General features: G+C 33.4%; 2 protein-coding genes across 2 annotated transcripts in view; one reads left to right on the top strand and one right to left on the bottom strand.

Moving 5' to 3' along the window:
* Positions 1–2,043, top strand: part of LOC121128991 (acetylcholinesterase) — a 28,355-nt gene extending 26,312 nt beyond the window's left edge. The window contains 1 exon segment of the mRNA XM_040724620.2: positions 1,813–2,043. Coding sequence (XP_040580554.1) covers positions 1,813–2,003 — 191 coding nt within the window. The 3' untranslated portion in view covers positions 2,004–2,043.
* Positions 2,044–22,536: 20,493 nt separating this feature from the next.
* LOC121129347 (acetylcholinesterase) lies at positions 22,537–25,991 on the bottom strand. Its single transcript, XM_071893553.1, is given in 7 exon segments — positions 22,537–22,779; positions 23,985–24,139; positions 24,141–24,167; positions 24,226–24,640; positions 24,643–25,592; positions 25,648–25,814; positions 25,908–25,991. Coding segments are annotated over 6 exon segments (1,749 nt in total). The 5' UTR covers positions 25,908–25,991; the 3' UTR covers positions 22,537–22,744.
* Between the last annotated feature and the right edge of the window lie 200 nt (positions 25,992–26,191).

Below are 26,191 nucleotides of genomic sequence, written 5' to 3'. Positions count from 1 at the left end.
CATAGGTAATTGTCATACCATTGACAACTTTTTCGCAATACCCGTCATCAAAATTTAAAAAAATGAAAATCAAACTGGTCTAATATATTTAGTCCGACAAAAATGGTGAGTCCTGAACTGGGTCTTCTAGTTCTAGTATGAGTAGCCTTTCCATTTTGTAAGCTTGATATAAAATTAGAAAAAAATAGATTCCGCCATTTACAAAAATAGTACATGAAAAAAATGATAAAATTATCATTATGATAGCTTTCTGCAGTGATAATGTGTAATTAGTTATGATCGATGATTTGGATAATAAGATTGAATAATATATCCAAGTGGCACTTCTACGTCCAATAAATAACTACCTTTAAAGCTTTAGTACTTAACAGAGCAAACCTTTGTTCATTTAAATTTTTTCTAAAAATTTAATAAAAATAGTTAGACAAGAGCATTCTATGGATGGATATATTTATCTATTTTCCTTACATACCCTCTAGACAAAAATAAAATAATAGAATTAGCGGAATCTGCAATTGGAATGAATTTTTTTTTCTTTCCCTATTAGTTCCTCTCGACGATGATCGGACTTTGTTCTTCCAATTTTAGGGAACTTCAATCGTATTCTATGAAATCATTTTCAAAATTAGTCAATACCTTTTTAAAATACCATAAACATTGTATAATGTAGAGATCTGAAGTCCTCCCCAAAGGAAAATTGAATATCCCTTTATTGAAGAAATTTGAAGAGTCCTTTATCAAGAAGATTACCTTATCCACCAACCAGATGTTCCATTGAAATCTGAACACTTACTAATTTTCAATAAATAATGAAGGTTGAGGGATTGAAATTAATTCATATTTCGATGTATTAAAGCATAAACAATTAGTTACAAAAAGAACACACCTCAGCTCTCTAGCTTACGTACAAGCCGTGAATATGACACTTGAACTTGATCGACGAATCTCCATTTGCGCACTCCAATCAGTTGGGTGTCTACAGAACACTATCTATGCCGTTAGAAAGTCCAAAACGTTGGAGAGGATGAAGGGCTCTCCCAAAAATGGCAAACTGGACCCGGAGGAGTTAAAGAAAATACCCCAGGCCATGAGGGCCCATGTAAGAGATCTAGGGGTTCAACACCAGACTGTTCATAGAGCTATCACAAAAGTGAGTGGAAATACCCTTGTGAGGATGGAGGTTCCAATTTTGACACTAGCAATGAAATATACCCATCTACTCCTTTGCAATACTCTTTTCAATGAGTCTTTTGAGTTCTTTTGAGCTCTCATTTGACACTTTTGGCTCCCCTGCACTCTTGATGCCAACCCCCTTGACTATACCTTTTGAAGATTGGGTCTGCAGTGTCTGCCATTCTAACCCAAAAGACCTCAAAGCCACTATTAGGTAGTACTAGGATACTATAAAAAAGGACGTAGATGGTGGCAGGCTTTCTGCCGCAACCTGGAAGCCATCATTCCCGCCAAAGGCGGTTACATTAATTATTAAGAGAGCTCAGACAAACATCTATTTATAGTATTAATTTTATTGAAATTCTAAAGTCAATAAATAAATTATATCTTTTTGAAGTTTAAAATTCAAAGTGTTTAGATTTTAATGTACCACTCGGTATACCCTACATATAGATTGAGTTATATTAAAACTTCATCATTTATTTTTGTATGTCTTAAACTTTAAAAACCTTTTTGGGTGATGAATAAATGAAAATGCAACTTTTTAGTATCTCAATTTTGATTAATTTTAGAAATATTCTGATAAGGTCTGTCCATTTAATTTTTCCTATTAATGAAGGATTTTCTTTGTTTTTTTAGATGGAGACCATCAGTGTCAAACATCCTCGACATCATCTCCCTCATGCTGTAAAGATGGAACATGCTGCAACAGTGGGACGTCCTTTGCATCCACGTTCTTTTCAGTATTCATTGTAACAACGTCGGTGCATCTATTTTATAATTTTAAATTTAGTGTAATTTACTCAAATATTAATAATGGAAAACTGTGATCTTTAAACTAAAGCAAACAAACAAAAAAATAATACAAAACTACAAAAATATTTAAATTGATAGTGTTATATAAAAAAAAAAAATGTAAGAAAGACGCAAGCAACCTGCACATTCTAAAATTCATTACAAATATGATATGAATCAAGTTCTTAATTAATCCTTCTTTTAAAAAGGTGAAGTTGAAATAAAAATGAGCTTTTAAGCCTTTTTTATTTGGGCTTTCATTTTTTTTTTTAAGGAGGAAAAATACAGAAGACGGTCTTTCTTTTTCCATCTTCCTTTTGACCTTTTAAATCTATGTAAATCTTAATTATTATATAACTCTTAATATAAATTGACTAAAAGTGAAAGCTAAGAAATACAAATTAGGAACAAAGGATTAGCTTATCTGTGACGTCAATGAAGAACACTTTATTTCGACAATGGATTTGTGTTTTTTTTTTTTTTAAAGAAATTAACTCCACATTATAATAATATACATATAAACACCCTCTCCTCTTTCCAACACCACCCCTGCGCATTTTATAAAAAATAATAATAGTCTTTTACGAAAAAGAAAAAGTAACACGTAGTTCAAGTGTTGGGAGAAAAACCTTAAATCAAAAACTACATTCATAATATATTTGAAGTTTATTTTTTGTTCAGAAGGTAAAGAAAGTAAACTCAAATGATCAGATATTTGCATAATTTAATACATAATTTGCTAGAAAGTTATTACTGCCTATATATAAAAAAAACAACGTTGAATTTGATAGCGCATTTATTCGTTGAATCTGCGTCTTAAAAAAAGCACAGACATTTTTTGTTCATACTTCTTTATTGATTTAGTTTTAATTTTGTGAGAAACCCGTACTACAATAATTTAACACAAAACACCATAGCAATCAAATAAGAAAGCTCTCTCCTTCAATTTTCCCCCCTTCTTTCAGGTATAAAAAAATATAGAAAAAGTTAAAGCAGTACTTTAATTTTTTCATAAAAGTTCATTAACCATCCAATCAACCAATTAAGTAGCATGACTTTGATTAATTTTTCTTTATAAAAAAAAAAAATATTATTTCATCTTTTCGTTCTTTGCCCGAATCGCCTTCGAATGATTTCTGACTACAAAAAAGAAAAGAAAAGATCAATATTTACTGGGACCTTTATTTTTTCTCATTAAAAAAAAGTACACAAAAACCCGTATCGGTAATTCCATTCATAGTAAATTCATTCCTTGTCTTTTCACTCCGGGTAGTTCCATTCCCAGTAAATTCAATCCCTACATAATTCATCTCCGAACATTTCATTTCCATTTTGAAAATGGATATTTAATGACTTCATATGCTGTATGTTTCTGAGCTAGTTTACAGCTTTTGTGTAAGCTGTAAGGCTGAGCTGTCGGGACAAAAGATGACTACTCATGGCTGGGATATGGATAGGATTAATGGTGTTGATGGATTATAAATTATGTCATCTTTAATATTGGGTAGAGGTGGAAGTCGTGGACATTATTGGTACCTCGGGAGATGGAAGTAAATTCCGTCATAACTCTTCCTATGTTATCACAACTCCGTCTACTCTTTCAGATCAAGCAACCATCCCTTTTTCTCTGACTGTTGTCTCCTCAAAATTCAAATCTGTGTAGGAAATAAGTAAGTTCCTTGGGCCTCTCCCTCAACAGCGTTACCCAAAATAACTAGTTTAGAAACATACACCGTATGATGTCACGATATACCCCTTTTCAACATAGGAATAAAATGTCCGGAGATGAATTGACTGGGAATGAAGGTACGAGGAATCTATTTACCTGGCTCCACAAAAACTCATAACCAAATTGAAAATGATTTATTTTTTGAATGGAGATTTGTCCCTTTATTTGCATGATATTGGCATTATTTTCACAATAGTAGAAAACTAATGTTATTATTATTATTATTTTTTTTGCATGCCCAAAAAAAGAGTTATAATTATTATTTATTCGAAGCAACTACACCTAACCATGCGTGTTATATGTTAATTTTCAATGTCTTTTTTACACCTTAAAAAAAAAAAAAAAAAAAAAAAAAAAAAAAAAAAAAAATGAAACCAGACTTTCACTTTTTTTCAAAAATTATTCACTATGAATTTTATGTATGATTTTGTAATTTTTTTGTGCACATCACGACATACGTCGTCACAAAGGAGTATGTATAATCCTAATTGGAATAGGAGGCGGGCTAATGCCGAGTAGGTCAATGCTCAAAAAGTCTAGGCTACAAATATTAATCGCACATTTTATAGTAGATATATATGTTCTTATATATATTTATACTCAATATCTGTAACCCTCACCTCAACTCAACCCAACTTTTCATCCCCTTCCCCTCCTCTCTGAGCACGCAGTTTTATTTTTAACCTGATATTTATGAATTTATGACGCTATTAAAAGTAATACAATATATCAAGAGACAGAAATCAATAGTTCATTACAATAGAGTGTTTTATTCATTTGTATTATTTTTTTTGGTTTTATATATATATATATATATATATGATTGTATTAACAATATTGTATGTACCCATTATATATAAATATTATACACTTATACATATACAATTATCAAAACGAGCTGAAACTGAATTCCTGATGGTATAAATTATGTATAAACTCTTAAATATATAATTTTTTAATGTATTTCATCCATAAAAGCTCATCTTAAAGTTTTCCCCTTTGTTATCGACTTATACAAAATTATAATTATTATAAATATTATTATTTAATAAAGGTATTTTTTAAAAAAAGTTCGAAAAATGATGTGTTATTTAAAATTTATTCTATCCTTGGGGGTTGGTCGTGATCTATTATGTATCTCTATTACTACAAATTCAACATGGATACCACTCAACCAAAATCTTACATGACTCCCACCCTGTTGATGTCACTGGAAAGCCAATGATTTAGGGATTCAAAACCTACAGTATGAGACAATACCATGCAGACATATTATTAAATTTAAAGACAAGATATAATATCTGCCAGAAAAGTTATTTAATTATATTAGGTTGAGTAAAATGTACTGAGCGTTTTTGGGTAGATGGCTAGATGTCGTCTTCATTGAACTACATCTCATGATTAATACATTGCAAAATTCGTTTACCATTATTAGATATTTATCTTCCAACGGTATCTCCAAACAGAAAGGAGCTGCCTGTGTCTCTGGAGAACCAATATCTGAGTTTTCTTAAAGTGACCACCTACATGAGAGGTTAACTCGTTAACCGAAAACTCCAGAGAGTCAATGATACAATATGGGAAAATACAATAAAAAAAAATCGAACTTATCTTCAGATATAGCTTCAGTAATCTATTCTTGAAATCTTTAAAACTATTCTTTATCTCTTAAATTTTGTGTTGTTATTTCATAAGAGGTAGAAATAGAAAAAATAATACAAACTTATATGAATGAGGGAGAGTCGTAGCGATTTAATTCCTCTTGTAAAATGATGAGGGTGCACCTGTTTGTTTTTTAAAGCAATCAGAGAACTCTCGCTCAACAATTTTGAGCGTTCCTCAGAGCGGCGCTCAATTGAGTGTTGCTCATTCATGCTTTGATACCAAGAGTATGTTTTTTAAGGCATGACTGGGTACAGAATCTTGTAAAAATATACTTTTTATTCCTTGTTGTATTTTCTACGAATCAAGGCTTCATTGCCGGATCCAGAATGGTGTCTACATATGTATGTACGGGAATTGATTTTTAATCTTTGATCGAGAAAATCAGTGAAAGTATCTTCTCTAGGGTTGAAATTCCTTCAAAGTCCATGGTAGATGGAGGTTTGATACGTCTAGTTTTTATTTTCTTATCTTTTACAACATTTGATATATATTTGGATAGGATCTGATGTCCTTGATTATATTAATTACCCTCCACAGTTATAAGATTTTCTTCGCAGAAAACGAAATGTCCACTTCAAGTCACCTTTTTAAGGAAGTTTAACAATATTTCCTCTTATTTTTCTTCTGGAATCGTCAGAAAGTAGATGTTGGCGCCTGAGTCTGTATCAATTCATTTTAAGATTCTCCTTAACAGTTAGCCTCATTGCTTTAGAACTCATAAGACCCACTGAATGAGCCATCCTATTCATTGATTGGACATAATTTCGATAGATTCTCATTCCTACGGATTTAGCTACTTCAAGGGTCCTTGCAATGATAACTATATTTTAAGAGGCATTGAATGAGTAATTTCAATATCCTGATAAATTTTTACAATTTCACAAATTCCTTATATACTAATAAGTAAATCTAAGATCTGAAAATTATCGCTAGACTAAAAAATGAATCGAAAATTGAGCGGATAACTTTGACAATTTGAAGAATAATTGGCAAGAGAGCGACTTAGCTTTCATGACGTTTCATTACATTAGCTACAAGCATTTAGTAACGGGATATACAAATCTCATACCGATTCTCAATTCAACTTTGACTCAAAAAAGTACATCATGATCTTAATTTTTGACTAGTTTTCTTTTCAATTTCAGCAATATAAATCCTGATAAACCGCATAAAATTTAACTATGAATTTGAGGATTTAAAAAAAAATTAAATTGTAGATTGGTGATAAAAGAGGAACAAGAGTGGCTTAAAAAGCTATTTCACCAATGCTATTTGACCCCCATTAATAATGCCTAAATCAATCATTGGAGGCGTAATTGCACTTCTAGTGAATATAATTCCGAAAATAGATATCAAGATTTTTATCGATATGTCCAGCAAACTGGACGTTGAATGGTTGAGACAGGTCTCATCGTACGAGTTCTACCATAGGCTCATGATTGGTACTCACCTCACCATCGAGAAAATTGCTACTCACTTTCCAGTAAGGAATGCATCTTAACTATTTATTTTGATCAGCTGCTCCTTTATTCAATGGGATGCTACTGTGGATATAATCCGAGGCAAGGTTAAGAAGCCTGTCTTCTTTAGGAATCTTAACGCTCCAAAGAAATTAGAGGAAGAAACCCTTAAAAAATATGTTAACCTTTCATGACCTAAAGGTGCAGACCTTTTGCAATGGTCGTTTTTCCTTCCCTTTAAAAAGAGGGACATTTTTTTTTATTGTTCCTAGTCCCTGGCATCTTAAAATGACTATTATTAAACCAACAGACGAAGCTTTGTGATGTTGTTTCAATTTGTTAGGACTTTGAGAAAATTCGAGAAAAATAATTTTATTTTCCCTTATTTATATTTCAGATGGTAGGAAATCTCTGCCAATTATATCATCAAATTTTATAAGCCATGCAGAGATTGTGGGAAACTTTGCAAAACATACGGCATACCTTTGTGGATTGCCCGGCTGTCATAATTATACAAAGATTTGTCACCATCAACATAAAGGGTCTGGAAAATGGACCTTGGAATTTAATCGAAGCTTCTATACTCTTAGGACTATCTTTAGTTAGATACTAAAACCAAAACAACTTACTTCTACACAGGAAATATTTTGTTGAGATATATCAATCCATATGCAATGTTGGCTATCTGCTAACGTGTTTACCCCACTATATTTCATTTTTTTTACAACTCTATACATCGTACATGAAGAAGTCTACACAGGTTGGTTATCTTAAATCAACTAACTTTATTAGAGTCCTTCTATGAAACATATTATTGGTATAAACAAGAAAAGCTCTAAGAGGTCTTTCAGTGCTTCCCCTAGATTCTACGCCAAGCTATAATCAACCAATCAATTAATAGTAGGAAATCTAAAGAGTGTGCTGCCAATCTACATTTATATCCGGAGAGACGGTGACCTGCTTCTTGGAGCTTCAACAGCACTTTAAAGAATAATCCTCGATGCTCCTCTCTGGACTTAGACGCGATAAGGATATCGTCTAAATAAACAAAGTCTCTCTGCACATTTCTGAACTAGGAATCCCCCTTGGAAAGACCGTGCTACATTTCTGAGCCCAGAAGGCATGTGAGTATAATCGAAGAGGCCAACTCGAGTAAAGATTGCTGTCTTGTGAGTGTCTTGATCATCTACGGTGATCTGATTATATGCCTTGAATGAATCAAGCTTACTGAACACTTTGGTTCCCCCAAGGCCTAGAGAAGGGCCCCTCGTAAAAATCAACTCCCAAATTAGAGGAGCCTCGTCTACTATATATTAAAAATCGAAGAGTGAGCAACACTTTGTCCTCCGAAGGTAACCAAGGGCGGTAGCTTAGTGATTCTAAAAATTTTAAACGCAAATGTTTTTGGTATAACAGTGACCTGAGCTAAAGATAAGGAACTTAATTTTGTTTATAGTGTCGACCGCGTAAATAAGATCCTTGTCTGGGTTTAATACTCCTTAGTTTTTTGAGATGAGGGAAAAGAAGGGACATGGGGGTACGGAGCACGTCTTTGCCTCAACGCCGAAAGTCCTGTGTTTATAGCAAATTGAAGTTCGCTTCTTCTTTTCTTTCCAATTTACATCTTTTTTCTTTCACACCATAGACGCTTCAAATAATTCCTCAGGGCTCGAGTAAGGAGAATCAAAAGATGATATCCCAGCCGTAGCGGATTCCTTCATACCATCACAAACCTTCACAAATTCTTCAGACTTCATGTTTGTCTAGGCCGGCGACATGGGTGTGTGTGAGTCCAGGACGGATCGTATGAGCATCTTCCTGTATAAGGAATCCCCCAAAATAGGTACGAATGCTGGGTCGTGGAGTCGGCGAACCTACACTATTATTTTACTTGGGGAAAGAAATTCGTCCATCAAAAGATCTAGCACACTCCGAATCCGTTCTTGCAGAGATTAGCCGTACTTATTAATTAAACAATCCTTGATCTCCTCGTAAGAACCCACCAAATCTTCTAGTGGAAAGTTTCTGAGGACATGGCAGGGTAGCGTTGTTATCATTATATTTGCCTTCTCTTTGTCCTCTACATTCCTGTATGTCTTGAAGATTGAATCCACTCTAGCGAACCAGATTTCTACGTCCTCATCATCGACCTGATGAGGGCGTACTTTGGTGATTCGAGATCGTACCGATGCACGGTACATCTGGGACAGGCTGCACTGGAGGATTTGAAGCATTTGCTTCCTCCACAGTAGAGAGCTCTGAAGTAATTTCCTTTGACCTAGTGATTGGCATTGTGTCAAATGTTGGGGTCACCAATGAAGAAGTCTACATAGGTTGGTTATCTTCAACTAACTTTATTAGAGTCTTTACTGTAGTATATTGAATTTATATTCAGTTAGTACCATCTCTTGAAAAAACCCACCAACTTTTAGACGGATCGATCTATTTTTTTTCTGTTTGGCATTCGTTTGAATCGATGAATTGGTCGGAAAAATTATGGTGACTGTCTTTTGGATAAACAAGGAATAGTCCTCATGGAATATCTGGAAAAGGTTGAAACTGTTACAAGTGGATATTTTTAATCCTAATTGGACTGTTTCAAAACAGAGCTGCAAGAAAAACACCCAAGATCAGTCCACAAAAAGTTTTTTCCCATCACAGCAATGCACCAGCTCACACCTCAGAAGCTGTGGTTGCAAAATTAATGGGAATAGGGTTACAACTTGAGATGCCTGGAGCACTTGCAATCTAAATCAACTTCACTGCTCTGTCATCCATTACCATATCATGAATTTTATCAATGATTTCGGAAGTAGTTACCTCAACATGGCGTCGAGAACATTCAGTGTCACTTGTGCCCTCATGAACAATCTGCAAATTTTGAAACCACTTATAAACTCTTCTAATAGAATGTGCACAGTCCCCATAACATTATCAGGTTTATTTTTAGTCTCTAGACGCGTCTTGCCTTTCATAAGGTAATGTCTAATAATCACTCGTATTTCTAATTCGTCAATTTTTTGAAAATAACTTCACTTTCTCGATTCAAACGAATATCAAACAGTAAAGGAATAGACTGATAAAGCTAAAATTTGGTCTGTGCTCTTCCAAGAGATGTTACTATTTAAGCATCACATTGATACGTGCCAGTAGTGCCATCTCTCGGACGTTGCACGGATTTTTCAAAGGACCCTCGTAGATCTCACCAACAAGTTATCAATGTTACTCATTTAAAAACAAATGTACTTTGTCAATATTAATTTAAAGCTGAAAGGAATAGATTAAATCAAATTCAATACTAAGGAGAGAGTCTTCATCACAAAAGTTATCACTTCTAAAAGAGTTAATTAATCAACTGTCATGGAGTTGTTTGTTAGTTTTGAGAAGTTGTAGATTACTACCCCCGAAAGAATCCTTCCAATAAAGTTCAGAGAGGAAATAGGGATGTAAATTATGACTGACCTGTCCACCATATTACAGATTGTGAAGATTCACTCTTGCATTTGTCACCGTAACTATATCAAAGGAGCTCAGGTGCAGAAAAATTGAGACTAAGTTTCAGAACAAGAAATCCAGCCGGAACATTGCTATTGGGCATTATGGCCTGCACAGGGGAAGTTTGCCCTCCCATTTGGTTAAAAAGAAGGAGCGGATCAATGTAAATGCGTACATCGAACTTCTAGCTAAGAAAGTGCTACCTTGGGTATGTGAAGAGTTGGGAGACAACTTTGTTTTCACTCAAGACAGAGATATAAAGAATAGCTCAATAAGGAGTGGACCAAGCTCAAGTCTATCTACATAGTCAGGGGTTGGAAGGGATTTAGGGCTCATTTTGATGCTATTATTAGAATGATGGATCACATATTATATAAAACTTGTGCTGCACACTATTATTTGATCATTTTTTTAAATACAGAGGAATCGTCAGGGAAACTTTCCGTGATCAAGAAGCAAAACCAAAACCCTTATAGCTTCATATTAGAAGAGTATAATTAAAAAAAATCTTAGCAATCAAATTTGGGAAGAATAGTTAAATATGAGGCATCCATCCTCTATCACAGCCTCTATACGAGGTCAGAACTTGGTGCAAGTTGCCACAATATAATTGGAAGACATGTTGCCCCTTTTCAACTTGATGCTGGTGAGCTCCAGCACATTTGTGTGTGATGCCTTCCTAACCTTGCTCCCTAAGACGCTCCTTACACAGAAGTCGAGGGGATTGAGATCAAGACTGGAAGAGGGCCAAAGGGTATCGTCCTGGAAGTCAGCAAAGTGCTCCTTTCATAAGTTATTGTGTTTTCAAGGCCGAATGGCTGGGGGTACCATCTTTGTTCCACAAATAGTTGTTTCAGGATAGTTAGCCCCATGCAAAATTTTCCATCTCAGGACCTTATAGTAGGCCTCAGCCCCTGATTTTCTATTTGGGCCTGAACAAGAAGGGATCCATTTTCTTCCCATCAGAGGCAACAACTCCCGAGCATATTTTTTGGGTCGCATGTTTTGCTCTGAAGGTGCCCTGGAAATTCTGAGGTAATGCTGCTCTAAATCTGTCGTTTCTACGGTTCAAGATCTGGTCGACTGTGAAGATCTTCTTGTCTTAGAAGATCTTTAAAGTAGATGGATTACTCTTCAAGTAATAAAGAACTTTTTTGCATCTCTTAAACCTTCAGATCTTCATCCAGTCAGGAAGGAGATATCTTGGAGTCCAGACAAAGCACTTCAGGCCGAGCTCATCATGAACTGTCCTCATGATGGTGATCTCGTCCACGTTGAACTCGTTAGCCAAGTGGTACATTAATGTTTTTGGATCTTCCTTGATATTGGCCTTAGGGACTTGATAGATGTTTTATCTCTATTCAAACCATTTCCTTCTCTTTCTGCATTCCTTTTGACTCAACTCCCATTCTCCTTGGTCACCCTGATGCTCCAGACTATTCTCATGCTCACGCCGAAAAAGTTTGAAATTCTTTTTGGAAAAACATCCAAGTTGAGAAGATCCAAAACCCTTTGCCTTTTTAATTCCTGTTCACTCATTTTTTGTCCGTTTTGGATCAACTTAAAACAATGTGCAAGAAAACAACACATGTATCGGAACATTACTTGAGATGTCACCTGAAACCTTAATTTGTACAAATAAAATATAATAATAATAATATTAATGACATGGAAATTTTCCCGTCGCACTATGTAAGTGTGCTTAATAAACCTGTTGCTTAAATTTTACTGTTAAAAAAATGAGTACCAATAGATAACATCAACCCTGTACTTGACCTGTAGGTAAAAACGAAAATTCATCTAAAAACATTGATATCCTTAAAGGTGGGGAAGACCACTGACTGCAAAAACATTTAGAGATTCAGCTGCAAACATAGGTAGATAGGTAGAAAGATTGAAAAGTGTTTGTAGATGGAAAAGTATCATCGAATGCTAACACAATTAATTTGACAGAAGAGGATTATATAAATTCAATTGAAGTCATATTAAAGATGAATGACGAACGACCAAAAAATTTGCAAAGTTTTGATTGCACGAGTTTGAAACTTTAAAATATTATTTACCTCCAAGTGAAGCTTGGGTAATTTTTGTTGGATTACTCACCTCTTCACTAACATAATTAACTGAATTTCTTTTTATATATAAAGTCCTTTCCATCATCTATCGTGGGTGGACTAATGTCACCATCTATAATATATATATGGCTTTTCTGAAATCTCCCACCAATATTTTTCTTTACTAGGATTCAAAATATTACTTCCATCATCCATATACTCCTTTGTAGTTTTTTCTCTTAATATATCTACATTTTATTCATTATTCCTTCAGTAGTTTATAAGCCTATGGCAAGGCCTATAATTTTAAAGCTAAATATGGGAATAACCAAGTCACCAGCTTTAGTTCTGCAAATTTACAATCAAAACTTTGCGGAAATTTTGGTGACTCTTTCTCGGGAATGGAGAAGGACAATTACTGAGAGCAGATTATATATAAGGCTTATGATGGGAACCAAACTCATCCACAAAGAGACCACATTATTGCCTCATGTATGGGGTGCTGCTTAGCAAGTGGTATTGACTAATGATCTGGTCTTTAATGGACTCTCAACGTTAAATATTAATAGAAAAAATGTGAGTAAAGAGTGTTTCTTTCGGAAATTAGAGGATCCCTCTGCCTTGAAAAGAACGTGCTATAACATTATTTCAACTTTGCACGACATAAATTCTTCAGATATCTTCAATGACGGAGATTCAAGTTTGCTCTATTTTAATTTTCTATTATTTTAAAAATTGTATTGCCTAATTTTGAAAGTGAAACGGGCATACTATGCGATCCATATGGAAGACGATTGAGTATGGTCTGGAAATAAGAAGAAAATAATCAGATCATCGTCGAGAAGAATTAATGATGGGGAAATAAATTACGGTTAAAAGCCCCTATTTATGATCGGCAAATTATAATATTTGTAGCATGGCCATTTATTCATCAAATCTTGGGAAAATTTCTGAAGTTGTTGCAAGTTTTTTTATATTTCGGTTGGTTCGATGTTACCTCCTCCAGCCTCAATTACCTTTGTGATCCTTGGCCTGAATCGTACTACAGTCTTGATTACATGATCAGGTGGTATCATCCTGCAGTGATCGGTGATGCTAGCCTGTAGGGACCTAACACTGCTGTAGAACCGTGTTTCGACCTTTTCTTGAAGTATGTCTAACAGATAGTAATCAAGAATGTGCAAATCTGGATTATTACCAAATTTCAGCCTTCAAGAAAAACAGGACTCTCTCAGATAGGAATGACTGAGATACATTGGAATAATTGCACAAGACAGAGTCCTGCAGAAGTACCTCATTGTTCAAGCCCAACGTTTCCTTCGTCCAGGATATAAAGACGTCCTTCATGTACTGTGTTGAAGTTTAGTCTCGATAGCATGATGGAATAATCGCTGGCCACGGCTTCAAAAACCATAAGATTTCTGCCGCATTCTTATACTTCAAAACGAGTGGGACTTTAGTTGGATCAAAAACTATGACTTTAACATTTTTCTTATATTCCACCACAAACTTTGTCGAATATAAAAAAGAGATCATTGTCAGTCACAGGAAAGCAATTTGTAAAATTAAATATAAAAGGTTGGTTTGGCAGTAATGAAAAGTTTCATAAAACTAATGTGTTAAAAAAATCTGAACTTTTTATTTATTTATGAACATAGTCTCCTTGTAATTCTAGACACTTCTCCCAGGAATGGTCCATCTCTGTAGCCCCTCCAAATAGAACTCAGAGTTTTTCTCTGCCAAATAATTGTTCAAAGACACTTTTTGTTTTTGGCTCAATTACTCTGAGTTGGATTGACATACAGGGCTCAAAATTTAAGATAACAAGTCTTTATATGCCAGCTATGGTTTGAATCTATTTAAAGGTTACCCTTTCAAAAACAATTATTTAATGACTCAATTCGGTGCTCAATTTCGACTCTTTCCCTAAAAACACTCACATCGACTCACTCAAAGGGCTGTTGCGCAACAACTGGACGCCCAAAATTGCTGAAACTTAGGTGAATAACTCTCAAAAGATGCCTAGATATATATTACAATTTTTTATTTGCGAGTGATGCCATCTTCACGTTGAAGTCGGAAACATTTAAGACCATCCGGAAAATGAAGCAATGATCTTCTAATAACAATAACTGTTGTAGGCAGTTTGGTGGAGGGGGTGGGGGAAGGGTTAGTATAATCTATAAAAGTAAACCCCATTAGCTGACTCAGCATTATTTTATTTGTATACGAGAGAATAAATATACTGTAAAACACCTAATTTTACACCTTCAAATAATTTTTGCTTGCTTTTAGTTCCAAGTTATTAATCAGATTTAATATAGTCCAGAATTTGTATAATGAATCCTAAAGCTATGTATAACAAATATTTGAAATCTTATCAAATGAACTTTTATAAAAGTGTCCATTTTTAGCAAGTAGATGGTACATACTAATACATATTCTTCGAAAAATGAAAAAAGTTTTTTTTTCTTCTTTGATGATTAGTTTCTTAGATGGTATGTTGTTACTTGTCTTGCAAGAGAAGAAGTCTTGTTAAAGGGGGAAATATTTGAGAGAAAAGAAAGTTGATTCACTTATTCTTTTGCATTTCCACTACTAACATGGTAGATTATTATTGGATGTACCATACATCATTATAGATACATATATTTACATAGATAAACCTACAAACGATGTATATACAATAAGAGGAGAAACTTAGGTACCTGATAATATATAAAAAAATTATCGTCGAAGAAAAGCATAATCAGTTGTTATATCCTACATATTCTGTTATAAAATTAAAAGTAGTTGTCATATAATTTTTTTAATAATTTATATACAGGGTAGTACAGATAAATTAAGAAATCTTTAAAGGCATGTAAAGAACAAACAACATGGTGAGAACCATAAATTTTTTATTACTCGAAAGCTACATTGAATGAAATTCAATTACTTATACTACACTCCTTCAAGCATTTTCATATTAACGTCTGTATTCGTCATTTGAGCTTCGCAATTGGGTGGTGCGATTTGCATGGATGGACATTTTGATCACCCCCACGAACCTGGGGAGTCGTTTTTCGTCACCTCTCACCTTATGATGTTTCCTGTGGGTCTTCCCTCGGCATCAAATTCATTACAAATCCGGGGAACTGTACTTTTCGAGTTTTTGAGACGCTTGATAATCTCATGCAGAGTGAATTCCACTCGACAGAATCCGCATATAAAGGTTCTTATGGTCTGCTCCATCCCTAACTGTCGACTGATTTTTTGTTTACTATTCGGAACTAAAATAATTTTTATCACACAACCTATATAAGCTATTGAAATTGTTTCCCATTTATGTGGACCCGACCCAATGTATATAATAAAGTTTGTGTGTGATTTTATGGGTGCCCACACCGTTGGAATTAGGAATCTAAAACTTTGCATGTGTGCATCTTTGGAATCTGGTCAGACTAAGACGGCGGTTCAATTTTTTCATGGTGGGGGGGCATATATGGGAGGGTAATTCTATACCGAAAATACATACTATACACTAACACACACACACAAAAGAAGATATCACGGAGAATTGAGAGGGGGTTGAGTTTAAAATCAAAAAAGTGACTGGTTTCTCAAAAACAACTATACAAATAAAATAGTTTTTAAATTTATTGAAAATTTAAAAAGTTATGGGCAAAAATAAATCGGTGAACATTTTAGTTGGGTTTTTTTTTCAGGAGCAGAAAATAAATGGAATATTGGATTGAAAGAAAAAATTAAGTTTGAAGAAATTTGTTTGGAGATTTGTTTGCATATAAATTTGACACATAAAATTGATGTTTAACTGAAATATATGTCCTTTTCTGAATATTTTTTTCTTCTTTTTTTTATCAAACGTTAATTTTTAAGAGAAAATGGCACAAAACGATACATTTTCGACAGAAATATTTAAAAAACGATACATTTTCGACAGAAATATTTAAAAAACGATACATTTTCGACAGAAATATTTAAAAAACGATACATTTTCGACATTAATATCTAGAATTTCATTAATCTTCATAGTATCTTCATTTTCTGGAATATTTTATTACCTAATTTTTGTACTACTTGCAAAACTGAACCAGTTATAGAGGGTTATTTTTTCGACAACATTATTTTGTATAATTTTTTGGTTTTGGATGTGCAAAATAATCTTTGTAGATTTGTGTGCCTCTTTACAATGATAATATATACTATTAACTACTTTTTTGTGTGCAAAATCAGTGCTTTTTTGTAATTAGCTTCGCTAATTTCGATTTGGAATTGTTTCACTACAATTAACAATGACAAACTACAATGAACAAATTTTTTCATGAATATACAATTATATTTGAAATTAATAAAACAATTTTATTTTTTAAATTCATTATAATACATTTCATATAATATACAAGCGCTATATTATAATGCATTAAAGAATACCCTAACACTCGCCCGCACCAAGGGGGACTAAAAATTAAAAAAAAAAAAATCCATTTATGTGATTTGTCACTCTTCCTTGGCTCGAGCAACGCCGGGTAACCCTTTACTAATGTTTTGTTATTAAAACTGGTAAATAACAAGATTTTATATTTAGGCTATACAAAAAATATGGATCTGGTATGAGTTGTTCAATTTTATTAAACATAATATCATTGTCAACAACAGTTTTCACAATTTACAAAAATAGTATATTCAGAAAAAATAATAATTGTATCAGGTTTTTATTTGATTGTCCTCAGTGGCAAAAATTCTGTAAAATCTTTTTTTCTCTAACTTTTCTCTGTCTAACATTTACCTTTGTTGGTACTTGATCTCCCTCTAGTGGTACGTGAAGGTATGTCATAAATAAGTCCAACTTCCTCTATCGTATAATATTCAGTTTAGTCTCTATATTTTATCAGATGGTGTGCAGTGTTAGGGATCTAACCGATCCTTGACTTTTTTTTTTGCATATTTTTCCATAACAAAAGGATTCATGGTAGTCCATAGTCTTTCTGTTTCAAGTGTTTTTATTTAGTTTCGACCGATTGATAATAATTTTAAACATAATTAACAAATAAATTTTTTTAACGACTACTAAATAGTTAAAAATAGTTTAAAAAAAATAATATGTGCTAAAATAATATTCCTTCCTACTTTCATTTAAGAAACATATGTATGTTAGATAAATAATATAAATTTATCATACCATAAAAAGAAGACCAGCGAAGTACATCAAGGAATATGTTGATGTAATTTTTCAATGTTTTAACAAGGAAGAGATGGGACTACTACTTTTCTGTTTATATTGATAAATTGATGGTATGAAATCTGTTATTATGTCATCCAAATTCATATTTTCATACACTACCGGTCCATCATTATAAGCCAGCGGCACTTTGAGATCATCACTGGAAAAGGGGAAATACTAAGACTTCTCCTGCCTTAGGACTACTAGTGTGATCGCTATGCCCCAACCTCTTTCGATCTTGATAGCTATTTGCATAGTCTTGAGGTTTGGTAATTTGATGCTAAGCCTGGAATTTCATAAAATTGGAAAGTATCTAGTGAAGGCAATTTCGTATTTTCGATCAGTTTTATTACACAAAAATCATATGTTTTAAGGGTTGTCCAAGTCTTATTTTTCTCAATAATATGGGATTATTAGCATCGTTACTCTACTAATCAGTTAGTACTGAATGAAAATGCAAAGAAGAGTGAAGATCGTATATATCTAAAGAGATCAAAATAATCAAGTAACAAAGAAGTTTTGTTATGTTATTTAGCAAACATTAAACACAAACTACAAAGGGAAGTAACTCAATCAGTTACAAATAAAATTCAAATTTTCAACAATGAAGCAAAAATAGTTTTGATCACTGAAGGAAGCAATACAAGAAATATGACAATGACAATGACTACAAAAATTGTCTTAAATTTCTATTTATAGAAGATTAACTCACTACAAAGTTTTCCTTTTCGATGAAACACAGAAGAAACTATACCATTCTTCTTTAGCAATGCCAAGAAAGTTTTGCTGAACAGTTTGAAAAAGAAAATAACATTTTAGAACATATGGAACAAAAATAACAATTGGAAAAATTAAATCAATTTGTACATTTCTTAGAATATTATTATTTTCCTCGACGGATAAACGCACAATCTTCAACTTCTGCTCCTGTAAATGGTTTTAATCTTATTTATACCATCCTAGAATATAAAATGTACACCCTACATCGGGAAGAACAGCTATCAAAGCAATGGGGTTGCATTTGTGGTGTTTAACATAATAATGGATTCAATTAGCATTGTTTAGAGAGTCTATCGATGAAGTGGCAAAATAGAGAATTATAACTATAGAAGACCCTTTGTGATGCTTAAATAGACATAAAACTGGATTTTGAAAACCAAAATTTCCACATTTACTTAAAAAATACGACTTATTCATCAAAATTCATTGGGCAAGATGATTGGTGTTATTTTTAATATTTCGTTTCATTTTTTTTTTCTATATGGAAATCAAACAGTACCTATGTATATTAGTACAAAATCAATCTTGGAAAACAAATATGTATAAATAGTAAATGATGCCGCAAAAAGCGGAAACATAGTTCTGAATACTTGCTCATTAGACTTAAAAACCTCCGTTTTGACGAGATTTACATCAACACTTAATTCATCTTTAAACTTATGTAGTGTTTGGAAAGCAGCAACTAAAGACTGGGCTAAGCTCTCTCGAGTTAAGGATCACTATGAATTTGTCAGTGTACTAAAATAATTTGTAAGTTCTGTTTAAGTATCTGAGGCCTATTATATGGTCATTACCAATTAATTCATTGTGCTATTGGTAACAAAAAAGAATCAAGAAGAGGACACGCTATTTTTTTTTTTTTTTTTTTGCTACAGCCTCTTGTTCTATTTAACAAAGAAAAAGTAGCCACCTTTCTAAATTTTACAGGGAGTTAGACGCAGAACAGTCTCTGATTAGTTGCCAAAGTATATCACCATGAGAGACCGAGTCAAACGCTTTCTTAATAGCTATCAAAGATGCAGCAAAGCCTTTTTTCATTTTATAAATCGCTGATAACCTGACTTATGGTTGTTTTTGTAAGTAGATAGGTATTCTAAAATTTCAGAGCACTTAATTGGATCATTTATTCCCTCAAAATTATCTTAGTCTGTCTTCCTGAAGTAGAGTATCTATTCTTCTATAGAACTTGCCACTAATATATGAAGTCATTTTTTTCCCAACTAGTGTAGAAATTGCACAGGATATATCCATTGCCGTTTTTGCATTTATATATAATTGAAAAAAAAACTGGGTTGTCAGTTTTGGGACGATCTTGAGATCTTTGGATACTGAGCAGTTGGATAATCTTAACGTTTGTAACTATATAGGAGGGTCGATTGAAAAGTATGTTCAAAGTCTGAGAGATGGCCCTACCTGCGCAAATTGAGGTTATGTTTAGTTAGAAGCATCTCTTGGAAGAACACACACCAATTTTCAGGCAGATCAGACTATTTCTTCCTCCTTGACATTTGTTTGAAAAAGAAAGGTTATGACGAATTTAGGATTTGCAAGGAATAATCCTCAACGACTATTTGGAAAAGGTGAAAACTATTACAGGTATGATTCATCATTATTGAACAATTTAAAAACCGAGCTGAAAAAAACCCCGCTCACGATTGACTCACATAAAAGTATTTTCTATTATGACAATCCACCAGCTCACACCTTAATAATTATGGTCAGAAAATTAATGGAAATAGGGCTCCAACTCGAGATACCCACAGAACTAGCAATCTCACAAAACGTCAGTTTTCTCTCATCTATCACCATATCATAGATTTATCAATGATTTCTTTAGTAGTAATCTCAAAAGGGCGTCCAGCCCGTTCCGCCTCACTTGTCCACATATGGCTCCTCCAAAGTTTAAAAAAACAAAACTTATAAACTGTTCTAATTGAAGGTGGAGAGTCCATATTATGTTTACCCAGCTTCCTTTGGTCTCTTGAGGCTTTTTGTCTTTCATTAAGTAATGTTTACTAAAACTATTTTTCGTCCATTTTTGAAAATCACTCCAATTCCTTGATTTAAACGAATATCAAACAGAAAGAAATAGACTGATCTGGCTGAAAGTTGGTGTATGTTCTTCCAAGAGATGCTACTAACTTTACTAGCTACTAAACTTTACGTGGACTTTGTTTTTCTCGCAGTCACCTAAATATTAGAAAAATATTCAATGCATAATTTAAAAATGATTTTTTTTAAATGTATCTCCAAGGATTTTTATTCCTGTTAGTATTTTTTTAAGTGATCCAATTTTGAAATATTGAAATTCTCTACTCGTCGTGAATGGATTGTTTTATGATGTCGAATCTGGTATATCATTCCTATGTAAGGAGTCCACTCTACTCCCTATGAGTTCTGGTAGAAATGTCCTTGCGTCTTCCCTTATTTAATTCGGAATCCGAATTCGAACATCTCTTGAGATGGGTGCTCAATTTAGAAGTATCTTCCTGAAATAGCCTTGATCCTTTTTTCAAGGCATAACATCATAAAATTGGGAGTAAAATCGGAAATATATGATAAGAATTCTGAATATTTGCTAGTACATCCCCCTAAACAATAGGATCGCAAAAAAGTCGAACAAAAATATTTTTTCCAATTATATATAGAATATTTTTTATAATAGAAGCCATGATAATCCTCATCACTATGTATTATGAATAAGTTATAATAGTAAAAAAAAGGTGTCATTTTTCATCATTTCCTAGCCTAAAAATGGGAATATATCGAGTTCAGTACAAGATACAGAATCAATAGAACCACTTTTTTATCCTATAAAACCCTTTTACACAAGTTTTATTATCCCTACTTTTAATTTGGAGATTGTTTTAAGTGTAAAAAGGACATTGAACGATAACAGTCCCAAATTACTGCAATCTCAGATATTTTAGGATAACTGAGAGAAAAACGGAGATCAGTTTTGGATTCTGCGCTCAAAAATAAATTTCTTTTTTGGCTTGAATTCATCTGTACAAAATGATTTTTCCTTTGTGTTACTCAGGGGGACAGTAAACACTTGATAATGATCTTGTATTATTCAATGAGAGTTGATGTATTCAAATGAGAAACAACATTTCATTTGTGGGAATTTTCAAAAACTCCAACTCCAACAAACTCGAAAATGTTGGCTCAAATTCAACACTAATCAGTACTACAGAGGTAAAATTGTGGACTTGACTTTAAAAGAATATGGATTACTTAAGAGTTAATAGTTAAAAATACTAGGTTAAAATAAGAAGAAGTAGGAAATATACCTGTTTATAAACAATAATAAAAAAAAACTTTAAGAAAATCAATAGTTGCTAGTATGGAGGGGGAAAGACAAGAAGTGTCTGATTTGCTCCACGCCCAAGTGAGTTTGAGAAGATCATGAAGATTGTAAGGTGCTCCAGTAATATTTTTTACAAGATATAAAGAATGGTGGGTTCGTGTCAGTATTTTGAGAGGTCTCTTGGGAGCGGTAGACGCACGAAAATCGAGTTCATAGAAAATGTGGACACACGCATCACCAAAAGTCCAGCTTTGTTGATGAAGTTGCATGTTAAGGCACTCAATGTCAGTGATTGGACTATGATGAGATATGTGAAGGATTTGAGGATGACCTCTTATATACAACAAGAAGCTAGAAATTGTTGACTTGTTTAAAGCAAAATGGTTCAACAATTCACAGACTCTTCCGCCCTTGACTATGCCATTTGGGTTGTAGTCGACAAGAGAGCTGGTGCTACTCCTCACTGAAATTTGGATGACCTCAAGGCATCTATCGAGCAACAGTGGGTGGTCAAGTCTAAGGCCTTCATCATTAGTTCTGTGGAAAACTTAGGGACACGTTGGAGGCTAAGGTAGCAGTCAAAGGAAATCATTAGGAAAAATAGAAAAATATATATCAATTAAGACGTCTGTGATAAAGCCTCTTTTAATATTTTTTTCAAAAATTTAACCTATTTGTTTGTTATCAAAAAGTCTGGGATTTTACTTCACATACTGTATATACGTATGTTATTCCTTAAACCATTACTTCCTGACATACATATGTAGTAAACCGACTCTAGAACTATACAATTGATGATTGTAACAACAAAAGAGAAAAGTTAGGTTATGATTAATTTAGACAATTCGATATTTTTTATAGAGAATAATCTTTATTGCAGTTGGTATACATATTTAGCCTTTTTGTCTTTTTGGTATCAACAAAACAAACTATTATACGATGGATGGTACGTACGTATGAACATATTTAATTATAGTCTATCATTGCGCTAGTGTTAAATTTATTTATTTATACCATTGAATGTGTATCTCCAGTAATGTAGTTGACGTTTTTCAATCTTTATGACGGATTGGTTACAACTTCAGACTTTGTATCTAAAACAATGAAAAAGGTAAATATTGAACTTTATAAATTGAATAACCCTTAAAATAGGGGAAAAAAATAACTCGTTACTTATAAATGTAGCCTAGGAATACTCTATATATATGGAAGGTACTTTAAATTTTTGTAATAAATAAAGGCAATTGTGGTACGTCAATATAAAATCAATCTTGAACAAAGCTGAAGAAAATAATAAAATCCCGAATAATTTTTTTACATCAAATATTCATACAGCCCCATAATTCATAGACATATTTCAGTCAGTTATAAGCCTTGTATTCAAATTTGTGGGGTGAGTTAAAATACTCATGAACTTAAAGTTATATTTTAAAACCTTTATTTGATTCAAAAAACTTTTATTTTCCCCGAACCGGCCATTTAAATAAAAGCTGTCATTTAAATATTTTTCAATTGCGACGATCAATTTCGGCTACTTTAAGTGCAAATTGTACTTTATAGTAGCCCCACTTTAAAAAAAATTATTTGTCTATACCATAGAGTACTACACCCACAGATGTTTTTGTAAATCGATTTTTTAGGAATAAAAGTTCTAATTAAACCAAGAGGGAATTGAGTTCAAACCATCTTATAATGATTTATTTAAGGATTTTTTTGTATGTTATAATATTAATAATTTAAAAGAAAAGTTTGATTTATATCTTAGGACTTTAATTAAACAATTGATTAAATATTCAATTTTTATTTTTATTTTATTACTATTTCCTCTCCAACCAGTTATACTACAAAAATAAAATCAACTTCGAAAAGCTTAATGGATTCTGATTTGTTTTATTTAATAAAATGACATCGACGTTAGAGATATTCCAAATAATTGAGCTTTCATGACAAATTAAACCATGAAAAATGAGCTATACTCATTAATGATCATCTAATGTCTTTAAATTTACACCTTTTACTCAAGACTGATTTTTCAAAGTACATGTTGTCTAGAGATATTCATATTGTGTATATTGCAGACTTGATGGAATTTTCTTAATCGATTTTTTTTTTGGTAAATCTTTATTTGATAAATCATGTTTGTGCTTTTTTCCTTCTTTTTTTAATAAGCTAATTGTCTCAACAGCCTAATTTGGAAATTAAATGATTTTGAAATTGGTCATACAGATATTCCAATTTGTCGAAACATAAATCATTGAAAAAAATAGAATATATTAGCAAAAAATAAATATCCACTTACTGTTTGAAGTTAATGATAAAAGCTTAGGAAGATATATTTTCCAAAAAGCACATTTTCTAACTCGAAGCCCCTCAAAAACTCGAGAATAATTTGCATTTAGTTCAAGTACCTCCTGTTTTATTGGTGTATGTAAGGGCCAGATTTTTGTTGCTGTAGTTTCCATTAGCCAAAACATTCGGGTTCCTGTTAAATGCGATGTGCAAATTATTAATTCTCTTAAAAATTAAGTTTTTAAACTTACCCAGTTTTTGCAAAATTAGCCCAATAGCTCATTATTCTTTTTGATAAGGCAATTTCTGAATCATCATAATTTTTTGACGTATTTAGGGGCTCTCCAAAAACAAAAGCAATTTCATCGCCATGAAGTACACCAGACCATGTTGGCCATGGGCTAGTGGAAGATCGCTCAGTGAAATAGTACATGTATACATTATTTCCTGTACTAGCATAAATACGAGCAAAGTCAGCAGTTGGGCAAGTGAATTGATAGTCACCGACCATGCGATCAATTGCTTCTCTATTTTTTATGGGATCGTTTGGATTGAGCCAATCTGTGTATTCAAAAATTATTGCCTCTATTCCTGCATTGTTCACATAGATGTTCAAATCTGAAACACTGCGGATGAAATCTGTTCGGTTAATATAAACGTTTTCGTTTTTTTGAAGAGTTCTGGAAGATAATACATGATGAAAAAGTTCCCTTCGTCCTTATTGGCTCCCATTAAAATGTTGGTTTTTTTATAGTCCTTTTCTTTAAGAGATTTTTCAGGGGTTTTATCCATGAATTTTCCATCCACAATTGGAACAAATGGGAACTCTGAAATCCCAAAGACGGTACCACTCCACTCCTGGTTGACCAACTCTGTCGCGTCCTTTTGCAGCAGGCATTCAATCATAGCATTGGTATTATTTTCACCATAAGGACAGCGCATCTCTTCTGCAAGTCTTCGACCACGACGGATACTTTCTTTTTTTGATATGACTCCCCATGGAACAAGAGCTGAAGAACTTTGCATAATGGCTTGAGAGAACAGGTTCCTTGAGAGTGGAGAAAGGAGATGAAGGGCTACGGAGCAACCCCCGGCGGACTCTCCGAAAATGGTAATTTTATCAGGATCACCACCAAATTCCTCTATATTGTTCTTTACCCATTGGAGAGCCATCATTTGATCATACAACCCTGCATTCCCAGGAACGTCCTCCGTATCAAAGAATAAGAATCCTAAGCTTGCAACACGATATTGTATGCCGACGAAGATTATGTTTTCTTCTGACACAAGAACTCGTGGATCATAGAGTTCCAGAGTTGAAGTTCCAGAATAAAATCCTCCACCGTAGATCCATACCAGAACAGCTGATTTTGTAGGACGGGGTTTAGGGGCATGAACACTTAAGTAAAGGCAGTCCTCGCTTTGCTCAGTATTCGTATTCCACATCTCTGAGCCTTCAAAGCCCGGAAAAAATGTATCAACTACTTGAATACAAGAATTTGGATGTTTGGTCGTTTCTTTAATCCCATCCCAGGCATTAATGTCTTTGGGGTGACGAAATCGAAGATTACCCACGGGAGGTTGCGCGTATGGAATCCCATACCATGCATCTACTTCCCTATTTAGTACACAAAATGCAATTTATTTGATTATTTTCATTATTGAGGTCCTACTTATTTGTTGCAGATTTCAGAGTAACACCTCGGATCTTTCCTTTTCTTGTGGTGATCACCAAATCTTCTTGTACGATGGATCCCAGACTCCATGACAATGTGAGTAAATACACTAATATCCTTTCAAAGGAAAGACCTAAGTTGTGTTTTCGGACTTGAATCCACATCTAAAACAATATTTAATAGACCTATAAATAACGTCGACTGTTTAACTTAATGGAAGGCACTAAGGAACTAAGGCACTGTACCACAGACGTTACCTCATACAAAGGCAGGTTCTATTGTGTGCCTTCGCGCGTACATATATTTATCATATCAGAAGAAGAGTTCCTTTTACAAAGACGTCTTTTAATCAAATAACAAGATTTAATATATATTTACGTGTATACATGGGACAGGCACGTTGCATGTGGTGACCTGCCTTAACTGATAGACATAATCAAATACATATATCTATTAGGGTACCTCTTATGCACGTTAATTCTACATTCCTTGAGGGTAGGAAGAAATAATTGTTCGCACCTAGACCGTTTATTAAATAAAG

The sequence above is a fragment of the Lepeophtheirus salmonis genome, chromosome 14, assembly GCF_016086655.4.
Source record: "Lepeophtheirus salmonis chromosome 14, UVic_Lsal_1.4, whole genome shotgun sequence".
In the NCBI taxonomy this organism is placed as follows: Eukaryota; Metazoa; Arthropoda; class Copepoda; order Siphonostomatoida; family Caligidae; genus Lepeophtheirus; species Lepeophtheirus salmonis.
The sequence above is the reverse complement of the archived record's forward strand: the minus strand, read 5'-3'. Positions and strand labels throughout refer to the sequence as shown.